The sequence below is a fragment of the Papio anubis genome, chromosome 14 (assembly GCF_008728515.1).
Source record: "Papio anubis isolate 15944 chromosome 14, Panubis1.0, whole genome shotgun sequence".
NCBI classification, from domain to species: Eukaryota; Metazoa; Chordata; class Mammalia; order Primates; family Cercopithecidae; genus Papio; species Papio anubis.
In genome coordinates, this window is record NC_044989.1 from 69,541,384 (window position 1) to 69,568,326 (window position 26,943).

At 41.9% G+C, this 26,943-nt stretch overlaps 1 protein-coding gene across 2 annotated transcripts in view; it reads left to right on the plus strand.

Moving 5' to 3' along the window:
* Window positions 1-26,943, plus strand: part of ANTXR1 (ANTXR cell adhesion molecule 1) — a 237,863-nt gene that overhangs the window by 201,575 nt on the left and 9,345 nt on the right. The window contains exon 18 of one of the 2 annotated variants that reach the window (XM_009184350.4): window positions 14,332-21,833. The exons of the other annotated variant lie outside the window; for it this stretch is intronic. Coding sequence (XP_009182614.1) covers window positions 14,332-14,412 — 81 coding nt within the window. The 3' untranslated portion in view covers window positions 14,413-21,833. Of the gene's footprint in view, window positions 1-14,331; window positions 21,834-26,943 lie in introns of those variants that run through there. 2 annotated transcript variants of the gene reach the window in all.

Below are 26,943 nucleotides of genomic sequence, written 5' to 3' on the forward strand. Positions count from 1 at the left end.
GAGGCCTACCACTAAAGCCAGTGCCTTCATTTTATAGAGGAGGGGCCTAAAAGTCACAGAGCAGCTTGAACTGGGGCTAGAACCTCAACTCTGTGGCCTAGTACACTCACTACATAGACCATCTGAAACACTGCTTCTCATGGCTGGGCAGCCTATAATCTCTTTGTCGGCCAGATGGCCAGTTGCCTGAGATGGAGACACAAGAAACATTCCCACATCTGCTTCCTGCTTTTAACTCACATAAAAAATGGCCAGTCAGTTTAACAAACCTATTTCCCTAAAGGGACCAGAGCTTCTTTTTATTTTTTCTGTACATTTAAAACACGCCAAACAAAATGACACATGTTGTCAACAAGATGCAACAGATATCTTCCCCAAAAGCCCCTTCTTTGTAAGCTGTCAGGCCAGTTCTGTTGACTTGGTTACCTTCTGCAAAGACCAGTGGTCTTGCCAGAGCTCCACCCTGGAAAAGCTCATCCTGTGGAAGCACAGCTTGGTGGGGTCGCCAGACTCCTGTCTGACACACTGTTAAATGCCTAGATGTATTTCTTTCATGCTTGTGCAGAAATTCCATTTCAGAGTGTCGGGGCAACACCTCAGTCAGTCTCCCACATGTGGGTCATGGAAAGAGCCGGGGCCTGGACGCCAGGAGGCCTGGGTTCCAGTCAACACTCCCTGTGACTTTTACAAGTCGCAAGTGGATGACCATGCCCCCAGTGCCAGCAGCCTTGGGACGCTGGTGGGGGCACTGAGCATAATGGGCCATTGCGGGGCATGGGAGGGGGTCAGCCCAGCTGCTGTGGTCCCTCCATCAGCCCCCAGGGCAAGCCACAGCCAGGCAGTCTCAGCCAGGGCAGGACAAGGGCCAGGGCCAGAGCAGCGCCTCCACACTGAGTCACAGCCAGCCCTGTAGGAGAAAACGAGCTGAATGTGGGTGAGAACCTGAACATCCATAAGAGCCAGGTCCAGGAGAGCATTTCTGGGGCCTGTGAAGAGGAAGAAGAGAAAATGATGCTGGAATCCCCCAGTTAAGGAAAACCAAGCCATTCCCTGGCCTGCAAGCTGTATCACTTCCTCTGTGACCAGCTGCAAGGTAACTGTTTCTCCCCTTCTGAGCACTGGTACCTGGTTCGTGGGACAAGAAGACAAGTGACATGATCAAAACAAAGCTTTGGTTTGTATTTCGTTCTACTCCTTGTAAAATTTATTCATTGAGAGAGATTTTTCTCCTGCCACCAGATACAGCCATGGCAGGCCCCATAACTGTTCAGTGTATTCTCAGGCTATAAGCAGGTCCACCCTCAAAAACAAACTCCAAATTCAGTTGTAGAAAGTACAATCCGAGAGATTAATCAAAACCTCCAACTTAAGCCAGGGTAAACCTTCCTTCCTCCTCCAGCTAGCCCAAACCCCAACCCCACCCTGTGAAAAGGGAGGATGCGGTTGTCTGTCCCCCGTTTCTCCATTTTGCTCTTCTCTTCCTAGTCCCCACCCCAGTCTGTTAGCCAGTTTCTTACCCCTCCTAGGTAGGGGCAGGTGAGCAGAGGTGGGAGAAAAAGTAGGTCTTCCTTGAACTGGTCCCATGATAAGCTGTCCTGTGCTCTGTGAGCCCAGCCTGTGTTTAACACTGACTCCTTTTTTTCCCCTGGGGTGCTCCTTGGGGCTCCTTTGGGATCTTCCTTATAGCAGTTTCCTTGACGTGGGCAGATGTTTCTTTATTCCCAGTGTTTGTTTGTGGTGCTTCCACAGCCTCTGGGTCTAGCAGTCACCTCCAGCTTCTTACTGTCGAAGTCCCTCTGTCCTATTACATAGCCTCTTGTACAGCATCCAAGATGACTCTGCTCTGCACTTCCTCTGTACGACCCACATCTGGTCCACGAGAGAGACTTACAGGACGCATGGATGGGCGAACCCGATTGCAGCCCCTCCATCCTGCAGCACAGGCTGCCTGCACTTTCTCAGACATGAGAACTCTGTATTTGCCATCTTCAGGGAATGCATTCCAAGTTCCCCAAGTAGCCCCAGGGGGACAGCCTCACTGCACTGGAGGCGAAGCCCAGAGAAGCCTTGATGAAGTCTCTAATGGAAGAGTCTCTGGAGACTCACAGCACAGCAACTCTTCTCTCCAAGAAATCCCTTCATACATCCTTCACCCTACCCTGGCCCCTTTTATAGCCTTCATCTGGCTGAAGAGTCCAAGCATCATGAAGTCAGTTTACAGATGTTTCCCTATTAGGCAACTTATTAGAATATCTTACAGCTCAGAGCATAGTCAAAACTTCCATTTTAACATTCATTACATGCTTATCTCAGATTTTAATTATCCACCCATTTAAATATATGCCCCATGGGGCATAGACATCATCTGGTTTATTCACTGCTACATCCCAGCTATGATAGGCACTCAGTGAATAATTACTGAATTAACCAATTAATATTTAAGTAAAGTAGCCTCCGCTCCTCAGCCTGCAAGCCATATGAGAGTGGGAACTGAGATACTCAATATTTGCCCCCCAGTAGAGTCTAGTAGAATGCTGGCCCATAGTAGGTATTTTAAAAATGGCTTTGAAAAAAATTAATGAACCTGAGCGAAAGGCCACATTTCTCTAGGTAAGATTAATAGAGGCTCCACTGACCCAAAGCCTTTCTCCCATTCTTCTTCAAATTCTTCACTTGGCTACACTGCTTAAAACTCTGCTAACCAGATATTCTCTCTATCAGTTCAAATATTTTTTAACAACAGATATCACCACTGAGAAAATGGAAGCCAGTCATTTACACTTAAGAAGACAATTTGATACAACAAACGTACAGGAAGACTATCAGGGGCCTGAAGAGTGCTGGGAGGCACTTATGAGATAGGAGATGGCAGGCCCAGAGGTGGGAGTTCTTTTAGAGGCTTGCCAGGGAGACCGTATATGCCAGGAGGTGAAAAGGAAGTGGCAGATAGAGCCAGTATTTTTTAGAGTTCGCCTTTAGCAAGCTTCATCCTACACAATTTTTAAGAACCATTAATTTTTAGAGCTAGAAGGAACCTTTGATATCATCAGATTCCATGGTTTCCAAACATTTTTGAGCCAAAAAAACTTCAATGAAATCTTACCAGAAAGCCACTATGGAAAACAGGTAAGCAGAGATAATCTGGTTCTAGAGGGCTGTTTTAGATGGGTTCTAGATGTTTGGGCTGGGAAACCAAACACACACATACACATACATATATATTAATACATACATACATGCATATACATGCATATACACACATACATATACATATATATGCATACATACACACACGTATAAATACAGACATGCATGCATGCATATACATGCATATACACATACATATACATATATACATGCACGTATATTAATACATGCATATACACACGTATATACATGCATACATATATATACATACATATATACACACATACATATATACATGCATACACATATATACACACATGTACACGCACACACACAATTTTCTCAGAGTAGTCTTCAAACCTCCCCCAGAATCCCTAAGTGCTCCTGAAACACAGTGTGTCCAGACACAATGAAAGTCCCACAGTCATCGTCACCCATCACCATGTCACAGAGACTGGGCTCCAGAGGTCAAAAGAAAATGGAAGATGCTAGACCCTGCTGCTCCCTCCCCTTGATCAAGGAAAAGACCTTGTCCCCTCCACTTCCCAAACTCTTCATCTATTCTGAAAATGTTTGCCAAATCAAAGAAAGAGCCTTTTCACGGGACCACTGAAGACTTCCCCCATGAGTTTAATACTACCAACAAATATTTACTCAGTTCTTGCTACATTCTTGACCCGTGTTTGGCACTCAGAACAAGTGACCATTGTCATTGCTAAGTTAACCAGCACTCTTTGGGTGCTGCCTGTTCAACCTTCTCTGAGCCATCTCAATTGCAGTTAAACATCTAACCCATATCTTTCCATTTTTCCCCTAAATGTGCTTTGAGACACTGTGTGAACTGATCTGCTGAAATGCAGATAAACTACATCTGTCAGCCCCCATCTATGAATCTAGTGAGACTTGCAAAAAAAATGAGGTTTGGCACAATTCACTTTCGGCGAACCTTTGCTCCCAGAGATGACCACTGTTTCCTGTCTTTGGAACTTATAAGCCATCTGTTTAATAATCTGTCCTAGCTTCCTGCCAAAGACTGACATGCATCTCACCAGTCAGCAGTTCCCACCAAAAGTGCTTAGGGCCGCAGGGCCTCCCATCCCTGCTGCTGGCTAGTGTCCAGCTCACACAAGTAGCCCCCTCATCCCTAACGAGGCTTTACTGGAGAGGATGGGCCACTCGCCTATTGCAAGAGCACAATGTGAATCTCAGAGAGTTCAATTTTGTGTAATTATTTCTGTATCAACAACATCAACTCAGGGCTCAAGATCACCTAGGTGAGAGTGTAAGAACAGAGACTTCCCATGAGCAGAGCTAGGTTTGAAAGCTAGCCCTACCACTCACTGTGTGGTTTTGACTAATGACCCACTCTGAACTTGTAAAATGAGCTCATGGGAGTTCATGGTTGTGATTACTAAAAGCAATATTGTGCATTTAGTGTATGCAATATTGTGCATGAAGTGCTCAGCACAGTGACTGGTACATATCAGCATTGTTATTATTAAAAGAAAATACCCTTATTAGTTAACTACTGCAAGTCAGGGGTGGGGATGGGACAAGGAGCAGGCCTGGGTAGAGGGCCTATGTGTGAGGGGGCTATTCATTGGCACCCAGTTCAATTCTTTCTCTAGGCACTAGGTGGTATACGGAAAAGATCCTCTTCCCTGTAGAGCTCGAATTTCATGGAGAAGAAATTATGAGAGAATGTCTGTCTCCTTTCAGTCACCTAGCTTGTGAATTTGCTACCCCCAAGTGAAACCAAGGCCCTACTGGACTGGCCCCAGACTGATTCCTGAAGGAAGCTACTTTTCAGAGGGACACACAGGTTATCTCATGGACAGGTTCTTCAGGGTGGCTTCTAACCCCCAGAGATCTCAGGACAAGGGATTCCTGTCATCTCCTTGAGCAACTGTTAGGGAGGCAGAGAGGAGCCGGGTAGAAGATCCTCAAATGAACAAGGTCAACCAAGGAGGCAAAGGTTCTAACAGTTAATTCTCCCAGCCCTTGTGTGAAACTGCAGAAAAGTCACCCCATGCCTTTGTAGATTAAAATTAAGCTGGAAAGATTCAGCTGTAGTGGGCTTTAGATGATCTGGGTCACTTTCTAAAGCCAATTTCTTTTAAAAGCCCTCGAGCTGAAGACAATAGTACTAAATGACAGCTGGGAATTTTAAGTTTTATTTTCAGTTCTGGAAAAAAAAGGTGGGGAATGGGTATCCCTTTATATTTTTATACTGAGGATAAGTCAGTAGGGAAATTTCATCATGTTGTCATTGCAAAAGTAATCAACTCAGTGTGCCATAGCCAGGAATTCAAACTGCTTGGGAAACGCAGGGGTAGTTAGCCCTTTTCACTGGAAAATACACTGGAGAGTGACGTGGGTAGGTTAAGAGCAGAGAGCTGCTGGGAAGATCCGCAGAAAGGGCAAGGGATTCTGTCTGCCAGATTCCTTCTTCCTAAAGCACTTACGCCATTTAGGTCAACCTGGGCTGTTCTAGGAGGGATAGTACTTCCTGCTTTAACATTGACCAACTTGAAAATCACACTGAGAACAAAACCATGACAGCCAGGAACCCAGCCCCAGAAGGTGAAACCCAGCCTAGAGTATCTGGCCGCTGTAACTTACAGCATTAATAAAAGGCTTACAGAAAACCAAAGGCCTATTAAATATCCCTGCCCCACCTAGACTCACCACTTAATTGGGGTGGGGATCATCAAGGCAGAAGGAGTATAAATGGTTCCAAAGGCTGGAGCGACTTTGGCCTGAAAGGCCCAGGTCCAATTAAAACAAGCCAGGACCCTTAATAACTGCTCTGTTTTGACATCGGGAAACCCACTCTAAGTTCTGTCAATGGCTATGATGTAGAGATTTTATTATGATTATTATTTCATGGACTTAATGAATGCTTAGAAGAATTAAGCCACAATAAGGCCCAAGATCACAACTTCCTCATCCACCACAGAAGGGCAGCTTGCCCCAGAGCCAGCCTCTTCTTGGGAGGCAGTCCCCAGGTCCCTAATCAGGGTTCTGGTGGTCCTACTATTCGGTTTGGGGTGGATTTAGAGCATGCACAAGCAAAATGGGCTGTAGGCCCTTGCTGTGACTATAAAGGCTTCTGTGTGCATAGTTATCTCCTCAACCTGCCAGAAATTCCCCAAAGGGAGAAAGGTTAATCCCTCTAACTTAAGGAATTTGAACCTAGGTAACATCACAGTGTCCTCCAGAAGGAGGACACACACACACACACACCCTAGTGATGAAAATTAGTGTATCTATCTCCCTTAACCAACTGGCTATGAGTACATCTTGTTCTTTTATGCATTCATCATGTTTTTGTATTGCTAATAAGCCACAATAAGCAATATTGAGTATTTCTTATTGAGTTGTATTGAGTCCTTCACCATGAGCCAGTCACTATATTATATGCTAAACAAGCTCATTATCTTTGTGTATCACAAGGCTTTCTGATTATAAGCAGTACTTATTAAGTGTTATGTTATCAATGTGTATTAAAATGACAAATTCTCTTGGTAATCATGATTCAGTAGATATAGGGTGGAACTTTGTCCTCTGCTTTTAACAAGCAACCCAAGGGATGCTTATGACCAAGTCATTGTCCTAGAAAGCTTCCCAGCTTGCCCAAAACCTCTTGACTGAAGTGCCCACAGTGCCTCGGCAGATATGATCTCATGCTAGGCAGGATGGAGCAGGCTGGTAACCTGAGGAAGGGGCGCAGACCTCGCAGCGTGGCCTGAGAACCCATTTGCTTTCCTTGGGCAGTCATGTTACGAAGCTGCCCCCTGTTGACCAGATGGTCCGAAACCCCTAGATCCTCTTCATGCAGGCTGAAACTGGGCCAGGGGGCTCCCCATGCCAGATCACCATGCCTCTTCAGTGGATTTTCTTATGTTTTTAATCCTAACTACCATCTTGTCTAATTTAGCCTATTGTTCCAGCTTGTCCAGTTCTCATCAGCATCCTGACTCCATCCTCCCATGCATCAGGCACCCCTCCCAGCCAAGGGTCATCAGCACACATGGTAGAAAGTGCCCATATGCTCTGTTGTCCATCTGAGACAGGAGCTTGCCCAGACCAGCAGCTTTGAACTTGACCACAGACTCCTCCACCATCAGGAGGGTCCCCTTTCTCACTATGTTAAGCCCTCCCATAAGCATCTCCATCCTTCCTGATTTTTTTTGAACAGGCTTTTAGCTGCTGAAAAGCAAAATAATACCTTCAAAGGAAAGTTTTATTGGAGGGAAACCGTCTCAAACTGCAGACAGTATCTTTTTGCATTTTATTAAACCTGCAGAGTTAGAGCCATAATTTAAAGCAATGGGTGGCCAAGTAACTTGAAGTCTATTTTGGTTACCATTTTTGTTACTGATGGTTCCACCTACTCAAAAAAAAAAAAAAAAATAGTGAACAGAAATACTCATATAGGAAGCCAGGGCAGTCTCATGGCTGCAAAGAAACACTGGTTCTGTGCCCTGACCCTCCTCTTTGTGGCTCAGATTTTCCACCTAGGGGAGTGTGATTTGCGTTCTCTCCTCTTCATACAGAGCTGCTGAAGGGGTCCTTAAGAGAGGGCTGTTCTAGACTTTGAGTTTCCTGACCAAAATTAAACCATCGCAGTTGTAGTATCTTTCTCTTAAAGTGGGTTTCCTCATTCACTAGACGTTACCATTAGAGCCTGGAGTGATGAGAAATGTCTAAATGTAGGTATATAGACAAAGACTTCCGGAGTTTTCCCATGTATTGTCAATGGGGCAACAAGTCATTGCCCTGAAATCTCTGGGTCTGTGACACTAGTAAGATTACAGCTTGTATGTAGAACATATATTATAAGTTATGACAATCTTTCTTAAAGCAAGTATGTATATATTGTTATTTATTCTTTAAAACAACTTTTCAAAACATGTATTCTGTGTCTCAGCTTAAGTTGAATGTACTTCTTAGAATGAATTTAGGGGTGGCAAGTCGACTCCGCTCTGTGCAGACAGGGTCAGTTGTCTTTTCTCTGAGCAGATTGTTGGGGGCCAATCCTAGCTAACTATGAAACTAAAGGATGGAACAGTTGACCCCTGGAAGTCCCTATGCTCCAGTGATCTCTCTCCATGTATCAAATCATCTTGAGACTCTTAAAGAGATTATTATTACCTCAAATATAAAGTGTGATTTTATTTGATATATCCTGGGAATACTGCTCATATGCACTATCTTAATAAAAAGAAAGCCTGTTAAATAAAACATCATTTAAGGACTAGAGGAGATGGAGGGAATGCCACAGAAAAATGTAATGAATATTCATTTATACATTGAGAAGTGGAAACCTATGGCAAGGCATTGTTTGGGGTTTTTATTTTTTGCAACAACATGGGGCTCTTAAATGACACTACACATTTATAACAGCTGCTTGTTGACTAAGAGCTGTAAAGGGACTCTCTAATTACAGAGGAGCAGAGCCCAGTGGATGCTGTTCCTCAAAAGAGTCATCTCCCATTGAGATCTATTCAAGAATACTTTTCAAAGAGTATCTTTACAGTTTTATGCACCTAAAATACAGTAAAATCTCACATAAGGAGATATCAGAGTCAGGGGGACTTATTAGCTCATATACTGACACAAAAGGTTATTTCTTTTCAGTTCTCCACATTAGGCCCCATCTTGTCCCTATATCGTAATTCAACTTTCATTTGAGTAAGAGTAAAAGAGGATCTAAGAATAAAGTAAAAACAAAAAAGACTCAGTAGCATCTTAGTTCTGATCATAGAACAATCAAAGAGAGACTCTCAGTGAGTCAATTAAATTTTGCCTAAACTTAGTTTTCCCCACTGTGAAAAAGAAAAAAGATTCCTGTTGCATCACCTCAAAATAGGAGATTCACTGAAATGTGAAAATGATGAAATGTGGAAATAAATATATACTTTCCAAATAACAACAATTGACTGTGTTGGGATAGTGAGCCCAAGATTTTCTCTTCTCTTTTGCCATAGAATTTTTAAATGCCTTTAATTGCTTTTATTTAATAAAAGAAATGGTAATTTAAGAGAAGAGAGAAGCAGATGTGAGCTTTAAGGGATAACTTTAGAACCAGATCTGTGATGTCTGAGCTAGACTCCTTGGCAGGTGGAAAAATGTTCCAGCCTATTAATTCAAAGCCTGAGCGAGGAGGTGTGAGTGACTGGTCACACCAGGACACAGTGGTTCTCTGCAGTGGCCACTTCCACTGACATTACATCCAACACCACCTTCACTTCTGTGGCCCAGGTCTCCCAGGACACTCATTTGCAAGCTCACCATTGTTGAAAAATCACTCTCCTCTCTTCTTGTCATTCTCCTTGTCTAGTGATCCCCAAGGTTTCTGGACTCAGAGCTTTGGTATGAAATTCAATCTTCAGTTAGTTTACAATTTTTTTCTTCACCCAGTGACAGTGTGATGAGGTAATGTTTTCTAACAGACTGGCTCAAGATTTGAACCTTTAAAAGTGGAAAACATTGACAGCTTAAAAGGCCAGTGTTCAATATTCCTTCAGTGATTTTAAGTGGACAGTGATGTCTTCCCAGATATTAATTCCAGAGTGACAGAACTATCATTGTCTCCATCTGCCCCCACAGCAAAGTTGTAGTTAGTCATTCTCTGTAACAGTAGTAATGAACTCTCTAGTTACAAACAAGCAACTCAAGAAAAATTTTGTTTCCCCAGAGACCATTTAGGAGGCTACTGTAATATCAGGCAGAATAACAGCAGACCAGAAGAGGGCTGGGGGTGACCCTGGAGTCGCCGGATGGTGAAAAAGGGGTGGAGAGGGAAAAGATGCTGGAGGAGGAGGCATCCTTATCCAGGTTGCCTCAGACTCTTGCAGGAGGGACCCAGCCCCAGCCCTTGCATATCAAGATGAGAAACTCAGAGGACCCTTCTCATTCACAAGGAAATGTTCTGAAGCTGTAAGACTGACATTTCTGGTGTATAAACCACTTTTGCATGGCCCAGAACCTTCTGTGAAGTTCCATTCTGCATAAATTACAGTTTTGTAATCACTTTTTAAAACTGATGCTGTCTGTGCTCTTTAATGTGCTTTCAGATATGAGGGGAGGTGGCATCCTTCTATTTATTTAAAGAATGCATGGCTTTATGATTTGCCTTCAGAAAGAGGCTCTTTACTATCAGCATGTCCCAACTTTTGGGGACCCTGAGGTCCAGTGTGGAGAAGCAAGGAGCTGGCTCTCCTTCAGCCTGGAGTAGCTCTGATCAGCGTCAGGTCACCTCTACTCAGAAGGCCCCTGGAGGCCTGTGCAGGCTGGAAGATGGTCCAGGACTTGAGATCACTTCAAGGGTGCATGCATAGGGAGGAAAGCTGTACAGACTCATGTGACCTATAACTTGGACATTAACAGACCAAAGGAAATGCCATGCCTTACTCAGAGCCAATTTCTCTTCTCTAGAAGAGACATTCTAAAGAATTAGAGAATTCCAATTCTCCTGTGTCACTCTCCAAGTCCCCTGCAGTCTTCCTCCTGTTGTCTTTTCTCATTTGTTTGGTAACTTTTCTTTCCTACGAATTTACCAGCCTGAAGAGATGAAAGTCCTGAGTTTTCCTACTTCCTTTTTACACAAATGGAGGAATAAAGAAAGCTGTCGTTGGAAGGATAGCGCTCAGTACATGAGCAAAGCAACTCAAGATTGTCTCCTTTAGCTCCAGTAAGGCTGATCCAAACTGGGAGATCACTGTTGAAGCTTAAATCAAACAAGGGCCAACATCACTATCATCAACACCATCATCATCATGACCAAAATGATCCATAAATGTTCTAATTTTTGAAGAGGTTTGCTTAAGGTGAAGAAGGTTTTAATATCTTCATTGTGTGCTGGATTCTTTATATCAGAATAACCAAACTGAGGTGTTAAGAGAAAGAATATCAGAAAATCAGGCAAGACCTTGTTTGCCTAAGGAAATATGAATTGCCTAAAGGAGGAAATGGCTAAAAATTACAGATGATTTGCTTTATCTCAAATGTAGATGTATACCCAATTTCAGTTAACCTTTGGGTATGTAGTGAGCAAAAACCACACCTCCACTCTTCCCTCGGAGTTTTAAACTCTGGCACATAAACTGTGTTCTCATCGCCACCTGGTCCTGCCAATGACAAGTTGAACGCTGTCTACTATAACTGCATGGTCAGGGCCCCTGAGTAGCATTTAAGGTAATAGAAAAAAACCAGCTACTGTGCCAATAGCCTTTGAGAGATGACCTGTACTGATACAGATACCAGATTATCTTTGGCATAAGCCAGGCAAAAACACAAATAGGATCTCCTCAGAAGTACTTTCAAGGCTTCCAGACTGGGAATTTTCCTTTTGATACCATCCTCATCGATCGTCAGATTGTGTATGATCATTATTTCAGAGGCTCAAATCAGAAGTAATGTCCATGTAACTACCAACCTTCTGGAACAGAAGGTTGAGATCGCTGTTGTTTTGACAGAAGACTGTGGCAACACACTTTGAAAGTGGGCGAAAGGTAATCCAGATGGTAATCAGCTGTAAAATTGTTCTGTTTATGGGAAGAATGAAGTACCATGTCCTGCTGCTGCTCTTCACTTTAGTTTTATCACCTTGTTTCCTCCCTATTCCCTTCCCCTGCCCTCAAACCTCTACCTCCCTGCAAGTGCCCGACTTCCAAGTTTCGGAAGGTGGGCTTGCATTCCATTCCATCCCTAGGGAAAGAGCCTGCAGGGCCCCACCGTTGCTCAGGCACTCTCTTAACCAGAGCATAAAGGATTGGCAGACACCCTGGCGTGATCCTACACAGCAGTCTTCAGATACAGCTGCTCTTCCATCCCCAAACACGTAAATCTATGGCTCCTGGCAGCTTGGAAAATGTCATTTTCCTCTGAAAATGATATAAGAGGCAGAAGAGTCTCAACGCCACTCTCCGTTACAAAAGTACTCCTCCTAAAATATTAATATTTGCGCTTAGTTCACATTGTACCGTGTGACTAACATATAAAGAGAAATCTTGGAGATTAAACAAGTCTCTCTTGGGCTGACTGCACAGTTTGGGGAGGTAAGCCCCAGGTCAGAAGCTGCCTGGAGACATCCTGAGTGTCACCCTCCCTCCGTTTTCTGTGGTGCTGCCAGTCTGTGTGAATGAGTTCATGTGCTCATCTCCTGGCCAGCCCCTCCCTTCTCTTCTCTGTAGTGCTCTGCACACTTTGGTCCTTTTGCCTCCCCCCACTCCCTCAAAATTTGACCTTCCTGTGTCCCTTTATCCCGATCACCACCTCTCAGATTTCACAGTCCCAAGCACCCTATCCCTGGCCTCAAAAGAATAGATCCTTATTCTGGCTAACCCACATGTTACTAGATCCCAGTGTCCAGGGAATTTCTCTCCTGGATAACACTCTGGCATTTTAAAAGGAATCTCCATGAGATTCCCACAGGGGATCCCTAATGTTGAAAATATCAGACTGAGCCAGGCACACTGGCATATGCCTGTAGTCCCAGCTACTCGGGAGGCCAAGGTGGAAGGATCGCCTGAGCCCAGGAGGTTGAGGCTGCAGTGAGCCACGATCGTGACACCGCACTCTAGCCTGGGTGACAGAGTGAATTTAAAAATTTATTTTTTATTTTATAAAAAAAATAAATACTTTAAAAACATATATATCAGACCAAGTGGTAGTCTGGACATGTCCAGGGTACAAAGAGTAGGAAGAAGACACCTCAAGGCAGGGAAATTTTGGTGTTCTGCTCAGCTCACTACAGAGGCACTCATTAACCTCATGGGCAGGGGAGAAGCAAGGGAGATAGGATGCCGGAGAGAGGCGAGCTGAGAAAAAGCAACAAGTTTAGAGAAACTGATGATGCAAACCCCCAGACTCCCTCTCCAGCTTCACAATGTAGTTCTTTAGCCTCTTCAGGGAGCTTATTGATTGAACAGTAGCAAATGTTGGATGTTATTCCAGAGCTTCTTTTAGACCAAACAATATGACAAAGTCCCTGCCGTCAAAGAAAGAAGGCTGAAAAGCAGGAAAGGACCAGATGGGAATTGTGATGGCCAGAAAGAGGACAAGGAGTATTGCTGTCACTATTGGGCTTTTTGCTTATTCATAATTTCAACCACTGCACAGCTAAGGCTCCCAGAAAATCAGAGTGAGCTGTTCAGAACTGCAGTGTCCCCCCACACTGCCTCTCATTTGCATTCCTCTGCCTCAGTCCCAGCCACATCTCTCAGCCTCAAGAATCCTGTTCCTCAATGAGGGGGTTGGTAGCCATAGCATGAGAAGGGGGAGTGGGCCAAACCACCAGCAACCCCACTCATTGCAGGGTCTTTGGAGACTGAACCGAGATTGTTCTTACTAAGCATGAGGTCACCTTTCTTTTCCTGGACTGTCTGGATTCGCAGAGTTTATTTGGGTTCTCTGGCTGAATTCACTCCAGAGCTGATCTCTGTGAGCCGGCCCTGGGATCTAGCTCAGAGACGCTCCTCCAGGTCCCAGTCCTCATCATCCCCTGTGGAGAGGGACCTGGTGAAAGACCAGTCAACTGGGGAAGGACGTGGAGCAGGTCACGAGGCCAGAGGAAGACAAAGTTCAAGCTAGTTCCAAAGGCCTCATCAATCGGTAGGAAATGGGAGAGCCTAGGAGCCAAAATGGTGATTGACAAGTAAGAAATGCTGTAAGCCAGGAGCAGCAACATAACCAGTGAGAGGAGGCTGAGAAGAATTCTGGAGTCAGAGGCCCATCCAGGCACTTGGGGTGACCTTGTTATCCTGGTAAGGGTTTGTGCAACTAGGAGAAACCATTGAAATAGCAGAAATGAAGCAGAGGTCATACCGTTTGTCATCTCTCCAAGTGGAGCTTTCTGCTGAGTCCACTTTTAATGAACAAATAAAATTCATTGGTAATTAGCAACATTATTTATAATCCAGGTGCTGAAATCCCCCAAACCTTTACCCTGCCTCTTTCCAAAAGATTTAACACGTATTTTTTTTCCTCTTAAAGATTCCTCTTACAATCTCAATATGAATCCAACAACCATTTCTTCCCAGATCATACAGAGCACGAGCTCAGCCCAGCCTGGGGAGAAGTATCACAGACATTTAATTAGTGCAGGCTGGATACGTGAAGCATTTCGTGCACCATGAAAATGGGGCATTTTGATACTGGCTCGTGGTCTCATTTCAGATCCAACTTCTACATGGTCTTGCAATTAGGAAGAGTATTGGGGCCCACTGGAAGCCTGAAAACAGTTTTGAGGTTGGATAACTTAATGCTTTTTTTTTACTCCTAAATGAATCCCAGATTTTGAGTGCTGTAAATTTTCTGTTTCTCTGTCTGACATTAGCCGGAATACTTCAGGGTTTTGACTACTGTCTTCCTTCAGTTTCATCTGAAAGGCACTCTGACAGGATCATGGCAGCCCTTACCTGAAAAGCAGACAAGTCCAGGAAACAGTCCAGAGGCTTCTGGGAGCCAGCTGGGCAGGTCTCGCCTCTTTAAAGGTGGGCAGCCAACTCCATGGTCAAAAATTAAGAGGTTGCCCAAAGCCCAGCCTGATCCCAGAAGATCACAAGAGCCTACCACAGCACCCCAAATGCCCAGCACTGGGGCCACTCCTTTACAATAAAATACTGTCATCAGAAGGTTCCCTTCTTGAATTATATTATTTAGGTTAGAAGTTCAGCCGACCTACCAAAAGCCCAAAATAATACAAGCTTTAACCATCGAACCTTTTTTTCGCCTCTCACATGTAACTCTCTGGGAATAAACTGTCCAGAGTCAACATGGCGGCTCCATGCTGTCAGGGGCCCAGGCTCCTTCCATCTTCTTTCTCCACCACTCCAAGAGTGTGGTTCTTGTCGGCATAGTCCAATAATGAAAAGGGCTGGGGTGTGCTCTTTAAGGCACAGCTTAGAATTTGGACATATAATTTCTGCTCACCTCCAGCTGGCCAGAGCATAGATTACATGGCCACACCCTGATGCAAAGAAGGCCACACCCACCTGCAATTCATGCACCACACTAGGTCAAGCTCAGCATCATTTACTGCCTCTTGAAGCAGCTTTTACAAAGAAGACTGGGAAATGTAGTCATTGCTGGCTGGTCATGTGGCCAGTGAAACTCAGGGGTTCTACTACTAAAGGAAGAAAGTGAAAATGCATATGGGAGACAGTTATCAATCTCTATGATAGTATATTTTTGTGTCTATGGAAAGATAGAGCCTATTAAGAAATAAACCACTATAGTGGACCCAGCTTGTGGATCAGATTAGAGGTTTGTGCCTTAGAAAGCACAGAGGATTACGAGGGGAGAGGCACATAGGACAAGTAAGTTGTGATTGGAAAAAGGGATAGGGATACACGAGGCGCTTCTCCAGAAAGAGTTGCTGTAGGGCACTGAAATCCTAAAGAAGGAAGAAATAGAGACATGGAAAGCTGGAACAGAACAGCTTTGGAGGCTGGGTAAGTGTTGGGACCCACGGCAACTTTTCAAATGGGTAATATTACTGGTGGCCAACTCTTTTCATTGCTATGCTTCTTGATTCATTCTGCCCTAGATTGATTCCAATCTAAAAGCACATGTTGCTCAAAAGAAAGAGCATAGAGTCTAAACAGACCTGGATTTATATCTTCACTCAGTCACTTACTTACAGAGATAGCCTGGGAAAATTACATAGCCTTTCTGAGCTGTTTCTACATTTTTGTGTCAGGATAAAGGGGATATTAACCAACAGTGCTTTTAGGAGAGCAAAATGAGTTGATGAATATAAAGCAGCTAGTGCCAAGCCTGGCACAGCGTAAGCACTCAGTGAATGGCAGATGGGATTAGTATGAAAGTTTTCACTCCATAACAACTGGTCCCTCAAATGAATACATATGAGTAGGGGGCTTGGCCAGTGTGACAATGTCGTGGGATAGAAAAATGGTGCATGTGTGAAGTGCTGAGAACCTAGCAGACACCTACCCATTTAGGATGCTTCTCTTAGTGTGCTCAGGCTGCCATAACAAAATACTATGGACTGTGGGGCTTAAACAACAGAAATTTATTTTCTCACAGTACTGGAGACTGGAAGTCTGAGATCAGGGTGCCAGTGTGATCAGATTCTGGTGGGGCCCCTCTTCCAGGCTGTGTGCTCACATGGCCACTTCCTGGTGCACGTGTGAGTAGAATGAAAGCAAGCCCTGTGGAAACTCTTCTTCTAAGGGGACCAACCCCATCATGAGGGAGGCACCCTCGTGACCTCATCCAACCCTAAGTGTCTCCCAAAGACCCCACCCCCAAATACTATCCCATTGAAGGCTGAGGCTTCAACACATGGATTTGGGGAGACACACGCATTTGGTCCATAACAGTGCCACTCACTGGCAACAATACAGGAAGCACAAAAGCAAACTTGTTCTTTTTTAAGAAAATTAATATTCCATTTTGGAGAAAAGGTGTTGACGGCTACAGGCATAGTAAAAGAACTCATCCTGAAGATGGCATTCCTTGCATTGGTGCAAAAGAAGAAAACAAATCTTCATCCATGAGCTTGTATATATGGAGCAGAATGAGGTTGGTGCTGTGCACCAGATGAATCAGTCATTTCATAATTTTACATTTTCACATCCAAGCTAAATAATGCTCTTGACCAAACAATCTTAGTTGGTTTATCTTCTGGCACCAATATTTAAAGCAAATACCTCAATATAAATAAAATAATAAATCCAAAGACTATACTAATGGTGGTTCTAAGTAGTTAGAGTCATTAAACTGGGGACAGGAAAAATATCCTCAAGATTCTTAACAGGGGAGACAGGAAGGGCAAGAAGGAAGACTCTAAATAATATTAGTTCATCCAGGGTCAGACTTTCACTCACTCAGCATGACCATGCCATGGTGGTTTTTTTTTTTAATCTTAGAAAAGTGCATTAAATCTAAAGCATTAGTGAGACCCATCCAAAATGCTGATTAAAACCAGGCTCTTTGGAGAGGTAATTGCTACACTGCTTGGCAGGACCCAGGAGTGTATATTGGACTTGATGCCATTGATGAAGAGAAGATGGTCAGTACCAATGGCTGGTTTTAAGATGAGCAAAGTTAAATAATATTTAGGATGTGCCACACTTGGTCACCACTCAGCATGATTTGCTTCCTCTTATTGTTTTCAATTTCCTCTACCACCTCTAAAGTATACACCCAGGGTATCTCTGCATAATTCTTTGTCTTGCCACTTTGAAAGGTGTGAATTCTGAGCCAGTCCCTGTTTAGTGACAGCTCTTTGGCCACCTGATCACTTTTCCTAAATCTCCTTTCTCCAAACCTATTTTGTCTTTATTTCTTGAAATTTGTCAGAACTAAACAGGTGTAAACATAACATGCCATGGTTTTATAGAGTGATAAGATTTAAAGAAGGGATTTAAGCATCAGACAAGGAGGTTTTATTTCCTTATGTCATCTAGTATATTTTTGCCTTTTTTAGCTATGATGGTTTATTGACCTTCCTCGGAGGCCATCAGAGTGAGTTCTTCACCACTTGGCCTTACAAATTCATTTGTATTGCAAGTAATTAGTTGTATCTTTATGCATAGGGTAGACATGGACAGTTAGCATTTCATATAGCCTTAGGACAGAGTTTGTTCATCCCTATTTTGATGGCAAGGCTACTTTATCTTACTGTGTTTCCTCTGTGTCTAAGTATTTATTAATGTTTTTTAAGATTTTCAAGTCAAAATGGCAATTTGAGTATATGTATTTAGCCTGACTTCAGAATCGGGAGACACTTTTCAACCTCAAGCTCCCCACTGGCAGCGTGAGAGAAGGTGATGTCATAGGCTTGGCTTACACAAGTAAGCCTGCACAAGTGTGTAGATAGGCACAAACCCTTTTCCCGATTGCAGCATCTTTCCCAGTCCTGAGTTCAGCCCTTTCTCACCAGCATAATAACCTACATTTCTTTTAACTTTTATTTTAGGTTTGGGGGTACATGTAAAGGTTTGCTACATAGGTAAACATATGTCATGGGGGCTTGTTATACAGATTATTTCATCACCCAGGTATTAAGCCCAGTACCCAATAGTTATCTTTTTTGCTCCTCTCCCTCCTCCTACCCTCCCTACTCAAGTAGACTCCAGTGTCTGTTGTTTCTGTCTTTGTGTTCATAAGTTCTTATCATTTAGCTCCCACTTATAAGTAAGAACATGCAGTATTTGGTTTTCTGTTCCTACTTTAGTTTGCTAAGGATAATGGCCTCCAGCTCCATCCATGTTCCTGCAAAAGACATGACCTCATTCTTTTTTTATGGCTGATAGTATTCCATGGTGTATATGTACCACATTTTCTTTATCCAATCTATAACCTACATTTCAAAATGAACACTGTGGGGTAATATCCAAAAGACAGAAAAGGAAATGTGTGATGGTTACCTTTGGAGTTACATCTTTCTGTCATCCAGTTATCCCATCTTTCTCCTGGGGACCTTGGGTTCTAGTGGCGTAAAGTCCTAGTCCATCAGGCAACAACCAGAGCATAGATCGGGATCCTCCGCAGCACCTTTGGGAGGGGTGCCAAGTTCAGAGTCCCAAAAAAAAAGGGGGGAAACCTACAACTCATACTCAGCTTCCACACACCATGAGTGACCCCACTAGGCAAAGTGATGAGTTGCTTCTTGTTTCAGTATTGTTCCGTAACAAACCATCCCAAACCTAATGACTTAAACTGCAATTTGCTATTTTTCCCTCTCATTTTTTGGGTCGATTGGGCTCAGTGGGATAGTTCTCATTTGGAGTCTCTCATGAAGTTGCAGACAGATGGCGGCTGGGGCTGGAATCACTGGAAGGTTGACTGGATATCCCGGAAGGCTTCTTCACTCCTTTGACCGCCTTCATTGTACCTCAACAGGCCTCCCTGCAGTAGACTAGCCAGGATTTCTTACATGGAGGCTCACGACACCAAAAACAGGAAGCAGAAACTGTCAGGCCTCAGAGGCAGCCTCAAAGCTAGCGCAACATCACTTCCATTATATTCAAACGATCACAGCAACCCAGATGCAAGGGAGTAGAGGCATAGACCCCTCCTCTCCACAGCACGTGTGTACTACAGCAGGAAAAGATGGCAGCCACCTTTGCAGATAAGCCACCACCACCACAAACAGGAAGCAAGAATTATTTGGGATGGAAGATTTTCCCTCTGCCCAGAGAGCCCTGAAAGAGCACCCTCCCTGCTACTCTTGGGTGGCCCAGTGATTAAAGGAGCAAAGTTTGTGCAAATATAATTGTGTAAAACATTGGAGAAAAGTAGTTTAATAAACTCACAATCACCCTTGGATTTCAGTAAACCAAGCAGATTAAAAAGTAAATAAAAGATATAGAGGCTTTAACTAAAAATCTAATCAAAAAATAATTAATAGATATTTATTTAACAGCACCCTTCAAATAAATAATTCATATTATTTTCTTAACTTGTAAAACTCAACTATAACTTAGGCCACAAAGAAAACCGGAAAAAAAGAGAACATATAATTTTTACAGTCCACATATACCACCAAAAATAAAAATAAAAATCTAGAATTTAGCAATAAGGGATTAAACTCTTGCTTTAAAGAAAAGCACCTAGACACCACTGCACTCAAGCCTAGGTGACAGAACAAGACCTTGTCTCAAAAAAAAGCACTTTGAAGTTTTAAAGCACTCTCATAAATTACTGTTCAGTCCAAGAGGAAATCAAAACTGCAATTAACTGGGATCCTAAAAAATAATGACAATTGGAACATCTCAATAAAAACTTGCGGGATTTGGAAACATCATAGCCTTAAATTCTTTCATTATTAAACAAGAAAAAATGAAAACAAATGAGGTAAGAATTAGTTAAAACTTAGAAAATAATATGAAACAAATCTACCGACAGCAGAAACACGGAATCTATGAATGAAGAACAAAGTGATGAAAACAAAGCAAAATCGGTAGAACTGAGAAGGCTTTAAGAATGTCTTTGGAACTACCAGTATTACTGATGAATCTTTGAAAGACAAATCTAAAAAAGAAGGTCAGAACATTAAAATATGTAATTACTAAGAAAGACAAAAGGGCTATCACAACAAATAAGGAGATTTGTTTACCTGTAAGAATGTTCTGTGTACAAAGTACAAATCTATGCAAATGCTTTTAGAATCTTGATGAATGAATGATTTTCTAAGAAAGGATAAATTACAGAAATTGACTCAAAAAAAGTACAAAACCTGAATCAGTCAATATCTGTGGCAAACATTTTTAAAGGCATCTAAGAACTATACTTTTAAATAACAGCATGTCTAGAAAATTTTTGAGAGAATTATCTCATTCTTATGTACCTGTTATAAGAACAAGTAATTCTTGTGCTATTTCAGAAATACAGAACATATAAAAAGATGAAAATCCTCCCAGATTGTTTTGTGAAGTTAACATAAAGTAGCTCACAACAAAAGGAACATGACCAAATTCACCCGTGAATTTGGGTGCAAAAATCCTAAATCAAAGATTATTAATTTCAGAACTTTTCAAAAGTTTATTTCAGAAATGTGCAGATAATTTTTATTAGAAAAAAATTTATAAAAGATATATCAGTAGGTGAAAATATAGGAACAATATAATGATCTTGATATCAAAAAGATATTTGATAGAATTTAAAATATTACTTTTTGAAACTATCAACTGACCGTGAATAGGAAATTATTTCCTTAACATGAATAAAAATATCTATCAATAGGGTTATCTTACTTTATATCAAAAAGTTATTTGATATTTGCTTAAATTTTTTAAACACTTAAACTGGAATTAAAGTATATTTTTAACAGAAGTAAGGATAACTAAACTACTTTATTTATGAAATACTGAAGGTATTCCTGCTAAAGACAAGAATAAGATAAAGGCACCTGACATCACTGCTAATCAATGCAATAAAACAAGAAAAAGTAATAATAGGTAAATATTAGAAATGGAAAATATTAAATTATATCAACAGAAATACTGTAAGAGAATTCAGTAAAATATTTAAATACAAAATAAATATACTAAGAGTAGGATGCTAAAATAGAGAAAAGTTAAACTTTACAATATCGACAATAAAATAAATCTAGAAGTAAATGTTTAAAAGAAGGCTGGAACTTACATTCGAAAATCACAAATTTGGAATGTGCTATTGATGGATGAGAAAACATAAAAATATAAAAGGCCATTTTCTCCAACTTAATTTATGAATTACATTATTCTAAATCATTGTTTGGAGGAACAATCAGATGAGACTAGTGCAGATAATCTTGAAAAATAATAAAGATAGACTTATAAGATCAATATTACAATATGTTGTAAAACTGTAACAGTCAAAACTGCTGCTACAGATATAGACACATCAGAGAAGTGGAACAGAGATCTGAAAAAACAAATGAAAGACCAAGTGAGAATTTGCCTTATGATAAGGCTGGCATTAAATTAGTTGGAAAGTGGTAGATTGTTTAACAAATGGTATTTCTAAGTTAGCACAATTGGCTGATTTAGAAAAAGATGAAATAAATTTGAACTTGTACCTCACACCTCATAGCAAAATATATTCCAGATGAAAATAGTTAACATTTACTGAGTAATTTTGTATGTCAGGGACTGTTATTTATAGGCTGGGCACAGTGGCTGATGCCTGTAATCCCACCACTTTGGGAGGCCAAGGCCTCCTGAGATCAGGAGCTCGAGACCAGCCTGACCAACATGGTGAAAACCCGTCTCTACTAAAAATACAAAATTCGCCGGGTGGCGCACTCCTGTAATCCCAGCTACTTGGAAGGCTGAGGCAGGAGAATCACTTGAACCTGGGAGACAGAGATTACAGTGAGCTGAGATTGCACCATTGCACTCCAGCCTGGGCAACAAGAGCAAAACTCCGTCTCAAAAATTTAAAAAAGTTATTTATTATTTTCATTAATCCTTACAATAATCTCATGAGCTAGGATCAATTATTTAACCCATTTTACAGAAAAGAAAACAGAAGTTAATTAATTTGTCCAAGATAACACAGTAAGTTGCAGAACCAGATCTTGAATACTAGTAGTTTGGCTCTAGAGTACACATTCTATAAACATAGAAAAATGAAACTATAACTAAAAAAAAAAAAAAAAAAGAATGATGAAACCTTTTTTTTTTTTTTTAGGACAGAGTTTCACTCCTGTGTGAGTACAATGGCGTGATCTCGGCTCACCGCAACCTCCACCTCCTGGGTTCAAGCGATTCTCCTGCCTCAGCCTCCCAAGTAGTTGGGATTACAGGCACGTGCCACCACGCCCAGCTAATTTTATATTTTTAGTAGAAACGGGGTTTCTCCATGTTGGTCAGGCTGGTCTCAAACTCCCAACCTCAGGTAATCTGCCCATCTCAGCCTCCCAAAGTGCTGGGATTACAGGCATGAGCCATCGCGCCCAATGACGAAGGCCTTTCTAAGGGGTATGAAAAAATAGACTCTATGGGCCAGAGACAGTGGCTCATGCCTGTAATCCCAGCAATTTGGGAGGCTGAGAGTGGTAGACCATCTGAGCTCAGAAGTTTGAGACCAGCCTGGGCAACATGGTGAAAACCCGTCTCTACCAAATAGAAAAAACAATTAGCCAGGTGTGGTGGTGCATTCCTGTAGTCCCAGCTACATGGGAGGCTGAGGTGGGAGGATCACTTGAACCTAGGAGGCAGACTTTGCAGTGAGCTGAGATCACGCCACTGCACTCCAACCTGGGTGACAGAGTGAAACCCCATCTCAAAAAAAAAAAAAAAAAAAATAGACTCTATGGATTGATATAATTGGCTACCCACATAAACTTATTTAACTTCTGTACATCAAAAAATACCATCAGTAAAATTTTTAAAAATCACACACACAAAAAAACATAGCTTACATAACCAGTATATTAGTCTGCTCTCATACTGCTATAAAGAACTACCCAAGAGTGGGTGATTTATAAAGAAAAGAGGCGTGACTCCCAGTTCTGTATGGCTGGGGAGGCCTAAGGAAATTTACAATCATGGCAGAAGGGGAAGCACATATGTCTTACGCGGCGGCAGGTGAGAAAGTGTGTGAGCGAGTGCAGGGGAACTGCCCTCTATAAAACCATCAGATCTCATGAAACATACTCACTATCATGAGAACAGCATGGAGAAAACTGTCCCCATAATCCAATCACTTCTCTTTCTCCACATGTGGGGACTACAATTCAAGATGAGATTTGGGTGGGGACACAAAGCCTAACCGTATCAATCAGTTTCATCATTACTCTATAAAGAGCTCTTACAAATCAATAAAAAAGATTTTTTAAAAAAATCAAAACCTCAGTAAAAGTGGGCAAAGTATATGAACAGACAAATCATTAAAGGTGAAATACAAAGGACTTATATATATATATATGTAGTATGTGGGTGTGTGTATATACATGTGTGAGTGTATATATGTATATATATACACACACATATCTTTATATCTTTACATATACATATACACACACATTTTAAAAACTTTCATCTCACAAATAATAAAACTGAACATGGAAACAATAATACAATTCCTTCAGATAGTCAAATTGGCAAAAATGGTTAATTCTAAAACTGTAAATGAAAGTGTAGGAAAATAGAAATCTCATAAAATAGTACTGGAACTACGAGTGAATATCACTTTTTATAGAAGACAGTTTGACAGTATCAAAAACTGTTAAAATGTCCATAAACTCTGACCCAGAAATTCTACCTCAAACAATTTGTTCTAAAACAATTGACAGATGTATGAAAATACTTATGAATGGTTTTATCACAGCATTGTTTATAATAGAGAAAAATTAGATACACTCTTAATATCCAACAATAAAGAAATTCTTAACTGCATTTAGTGCTTCCATGTGATAGAAGATTCTACAACCATTGAAAATGACAGGGGAGAAGTGGTCACAGTAAACTACTTTAAAACTTTTATACAGGATGATCCCATTTTCCTAAATATATCCACCACTGGGTGTGTGTGTGTGCTCTGTGAAGATAAGCACAAAATATTAATTCCGAATGCTCTAATTTAACATTCCCTTCTCCCTTCCTCTTCTTTCTTTTTTCATTGTGTATTTTTCAACTAAAGAGATACCATTTTTATTTCTACCCTTTCCTTGATTTTTCTAGTTTCCTCGTGTTACCAAATATTTCCTGTGTGCTTTCATCTTACCCTCAGTTCTGGCATCCAAAGACATTATTATGGAGAACGTGCCAGTTTGTGTGTCAGCAAAATGAATCAAATAACTAAAAGAGTTGACCTTGGATCCCTTTCCATGAACAGCACATAAAAGGCAGGCTATTATGAGATTTATAGGCAGGGCAAGTTTGAGGCAGAGAAAAGGGGAGCCGAGAAGGATCAGAGCATCACCACTCCCAACACACCCTTCTGTTTGCCCATGGCTCCAGCTTTGGGGAAGACGAAGGAGCAAGACAGGGTCTCGCTCTGTTGCCCAGGCTGGAATGCCCTGCAGCGGTGCCATGATAGCCCACTGCAGCCTCAAACTCTTGGGCATCCTTCTGCCTCAGCCTCCCAAGTAGCTAGGGCTAAGGGCACACACGTCAGGCTCATTTTTTTTATTTTTGTAGACACAGGGTCTCACTGTGTTGCCAGGCTGGTCTCTAACTCCTAGGCTAAAGTGATCCGCCTGCGTCAGCCTCCTAAAGTACTGAGATTATAGGCATGAACCGCCTCACCTGGCCAGCAAGATAACTTTGAATGTGTCTGTGTGTATATACATTTTTATGTATACAGGTATACATACATTTTATACATACCTCTATCTACACATATGTAGACATACATATATATGTATGTATGTGCACATTTATATATGTGTGTGTGTGCGTGCATGCGTGTGTATGAATTTTACATGGAAAACCAAAATATCCAAGTGAAAGGGAAAGGCTGAGAACAGGGAGACTGGTTTACTTGGTGGCCAAGTGTTAGAAGATGAGCAAGAATGAGGGCAGGGCAGAATGAATGGGTATGAAGGGTCTTTATGAAACAGAATCAGAGCTTTCTCTGCTTCTCCCTGACTGTGGCAGAAGATGGCTGCTCCCTCATCCCTAGGTTCCCACTTTACATTCCCTCTATTCAAATGATCAGTCCTGACTGATCACTCAGTGCTCATTCCAAATTCACTGGAGAGAGAATCTGATCGCTCTAGCTCAGCATAGTTGTCCACCTCTGGTCCAGTCAACTGTGGTCAAGCTCAGGGTCACAGATCACAAATGTGGTTGCTGGGGTCCATTTGACTACTGTCTGTCTTCACCTCTAGACTATATTCTTCATGAGGACAGGGACCTCAACATTTGCTCAACACTGTCTGCAGCACTTTTGAGGACATAGCCGGCACTCAAAACCCATTTGTCAAAAGGATAAATGCAAAAATAAATTAACAAATGAAGAGAATCATAGGGTAGAAGGCTAACTATTAAGTCATCCTATCCAGCCATCCATTCATTGTTCATGTGTTTAATTCATCAGTAGAGCACCACCTTTGGCAGGATTGTGTCAATTGCCTTCAATATGTCAATGAGGTTTTGTGGTCTAGCCTGAGTTTACAAGAATGATTTAAGTTAGAAACTATGCTCATAATTCCAAACAACTGACTTTGGAAACCTAATTCATTAGTAACTTGAGAAATACCTATAGCCCTCCAAACAAGATAATCAATGGGAGAACTAGGCCAGAGAAAAAAGTTATTTGTCAGAGGAAACTTGGCGTATATGTTATACTTTTTCAATCTAATTATTTTAGAGTTCTTCCTGTGAAATCCAATCTCCTTAGATGACCTCCGTTCATAGGAAACTATTTGGTTTAATCTGTGGGAGCCATAGCATATTTTTAACCATCTCCAAAGTCCAGCTCCCTCTCCACTGAGCGTGCCTGATGCCCAAACAGATGTCTCATAACACACAGCACACATGAGCTCACCACTGGCAACTCTTTTGCACACAATCGGCCCACACCTCTTGTCACATCTCCCTGTCATCCCACAAACTCAAATTCAGAACTTGCAGGCAAGCTCAAACTCTTACCACAATAATAGAAAAGCAGACCTCCAATTTTGAAATTTCAATTTATTAGTATTTTTAAAAATCTAATGACCAACCAGAAAATATGCAATACAAAGCATTAACCAAAGTAATTAGTATAAAGAAATGTGCAAACTGGCTGCCCCAAAAAAATTCAGATTAAATTATCCAAGGAAAAGGTTTCAAAGGAATTCAAATTTTGATGGAGGCCAGGCACGGTGGCTCACAGCTATAATCCCAGCACTTTGGGAGGCTGAGGCCGGCGGATCACCTGAGGTCAGGTGTTCGAGACTAGCCTGGCCAATATGACGAAACCCTATCTCTACTAAAAATACAAAAAAATTAGCCAGACATGGTGGCACACACCTGTAATTCCAGCTACTTGGGATGCTGAGACAGGAGAATCGCTTGAACCTGGGAGGCAGAGGTTGTAGTGAGCCAAGATCACTCTCACAGAGTGAGACTCCATCTCAAAAAAAACAAAAAATGTTGATGGAATTATAGAATATTAGGACTGAAAGGCCCTGAATGTCATCTAGCCGGTACAACTTTATTGGACAGATGAAGAAACTGAGGCTCATAGAGAGAAAATGACTTGCCCCAGGTTTCACAATGATTATGTTAGTGGCAGGACTAGAGGTAGAACTCTGCCTCCTGACTGCAACCCACAAAGCAGACCACAGCCCCCACCACCAGTGTCCTGTCTCTATACTCCTCAGACCATCAATGCCAGGAGTTC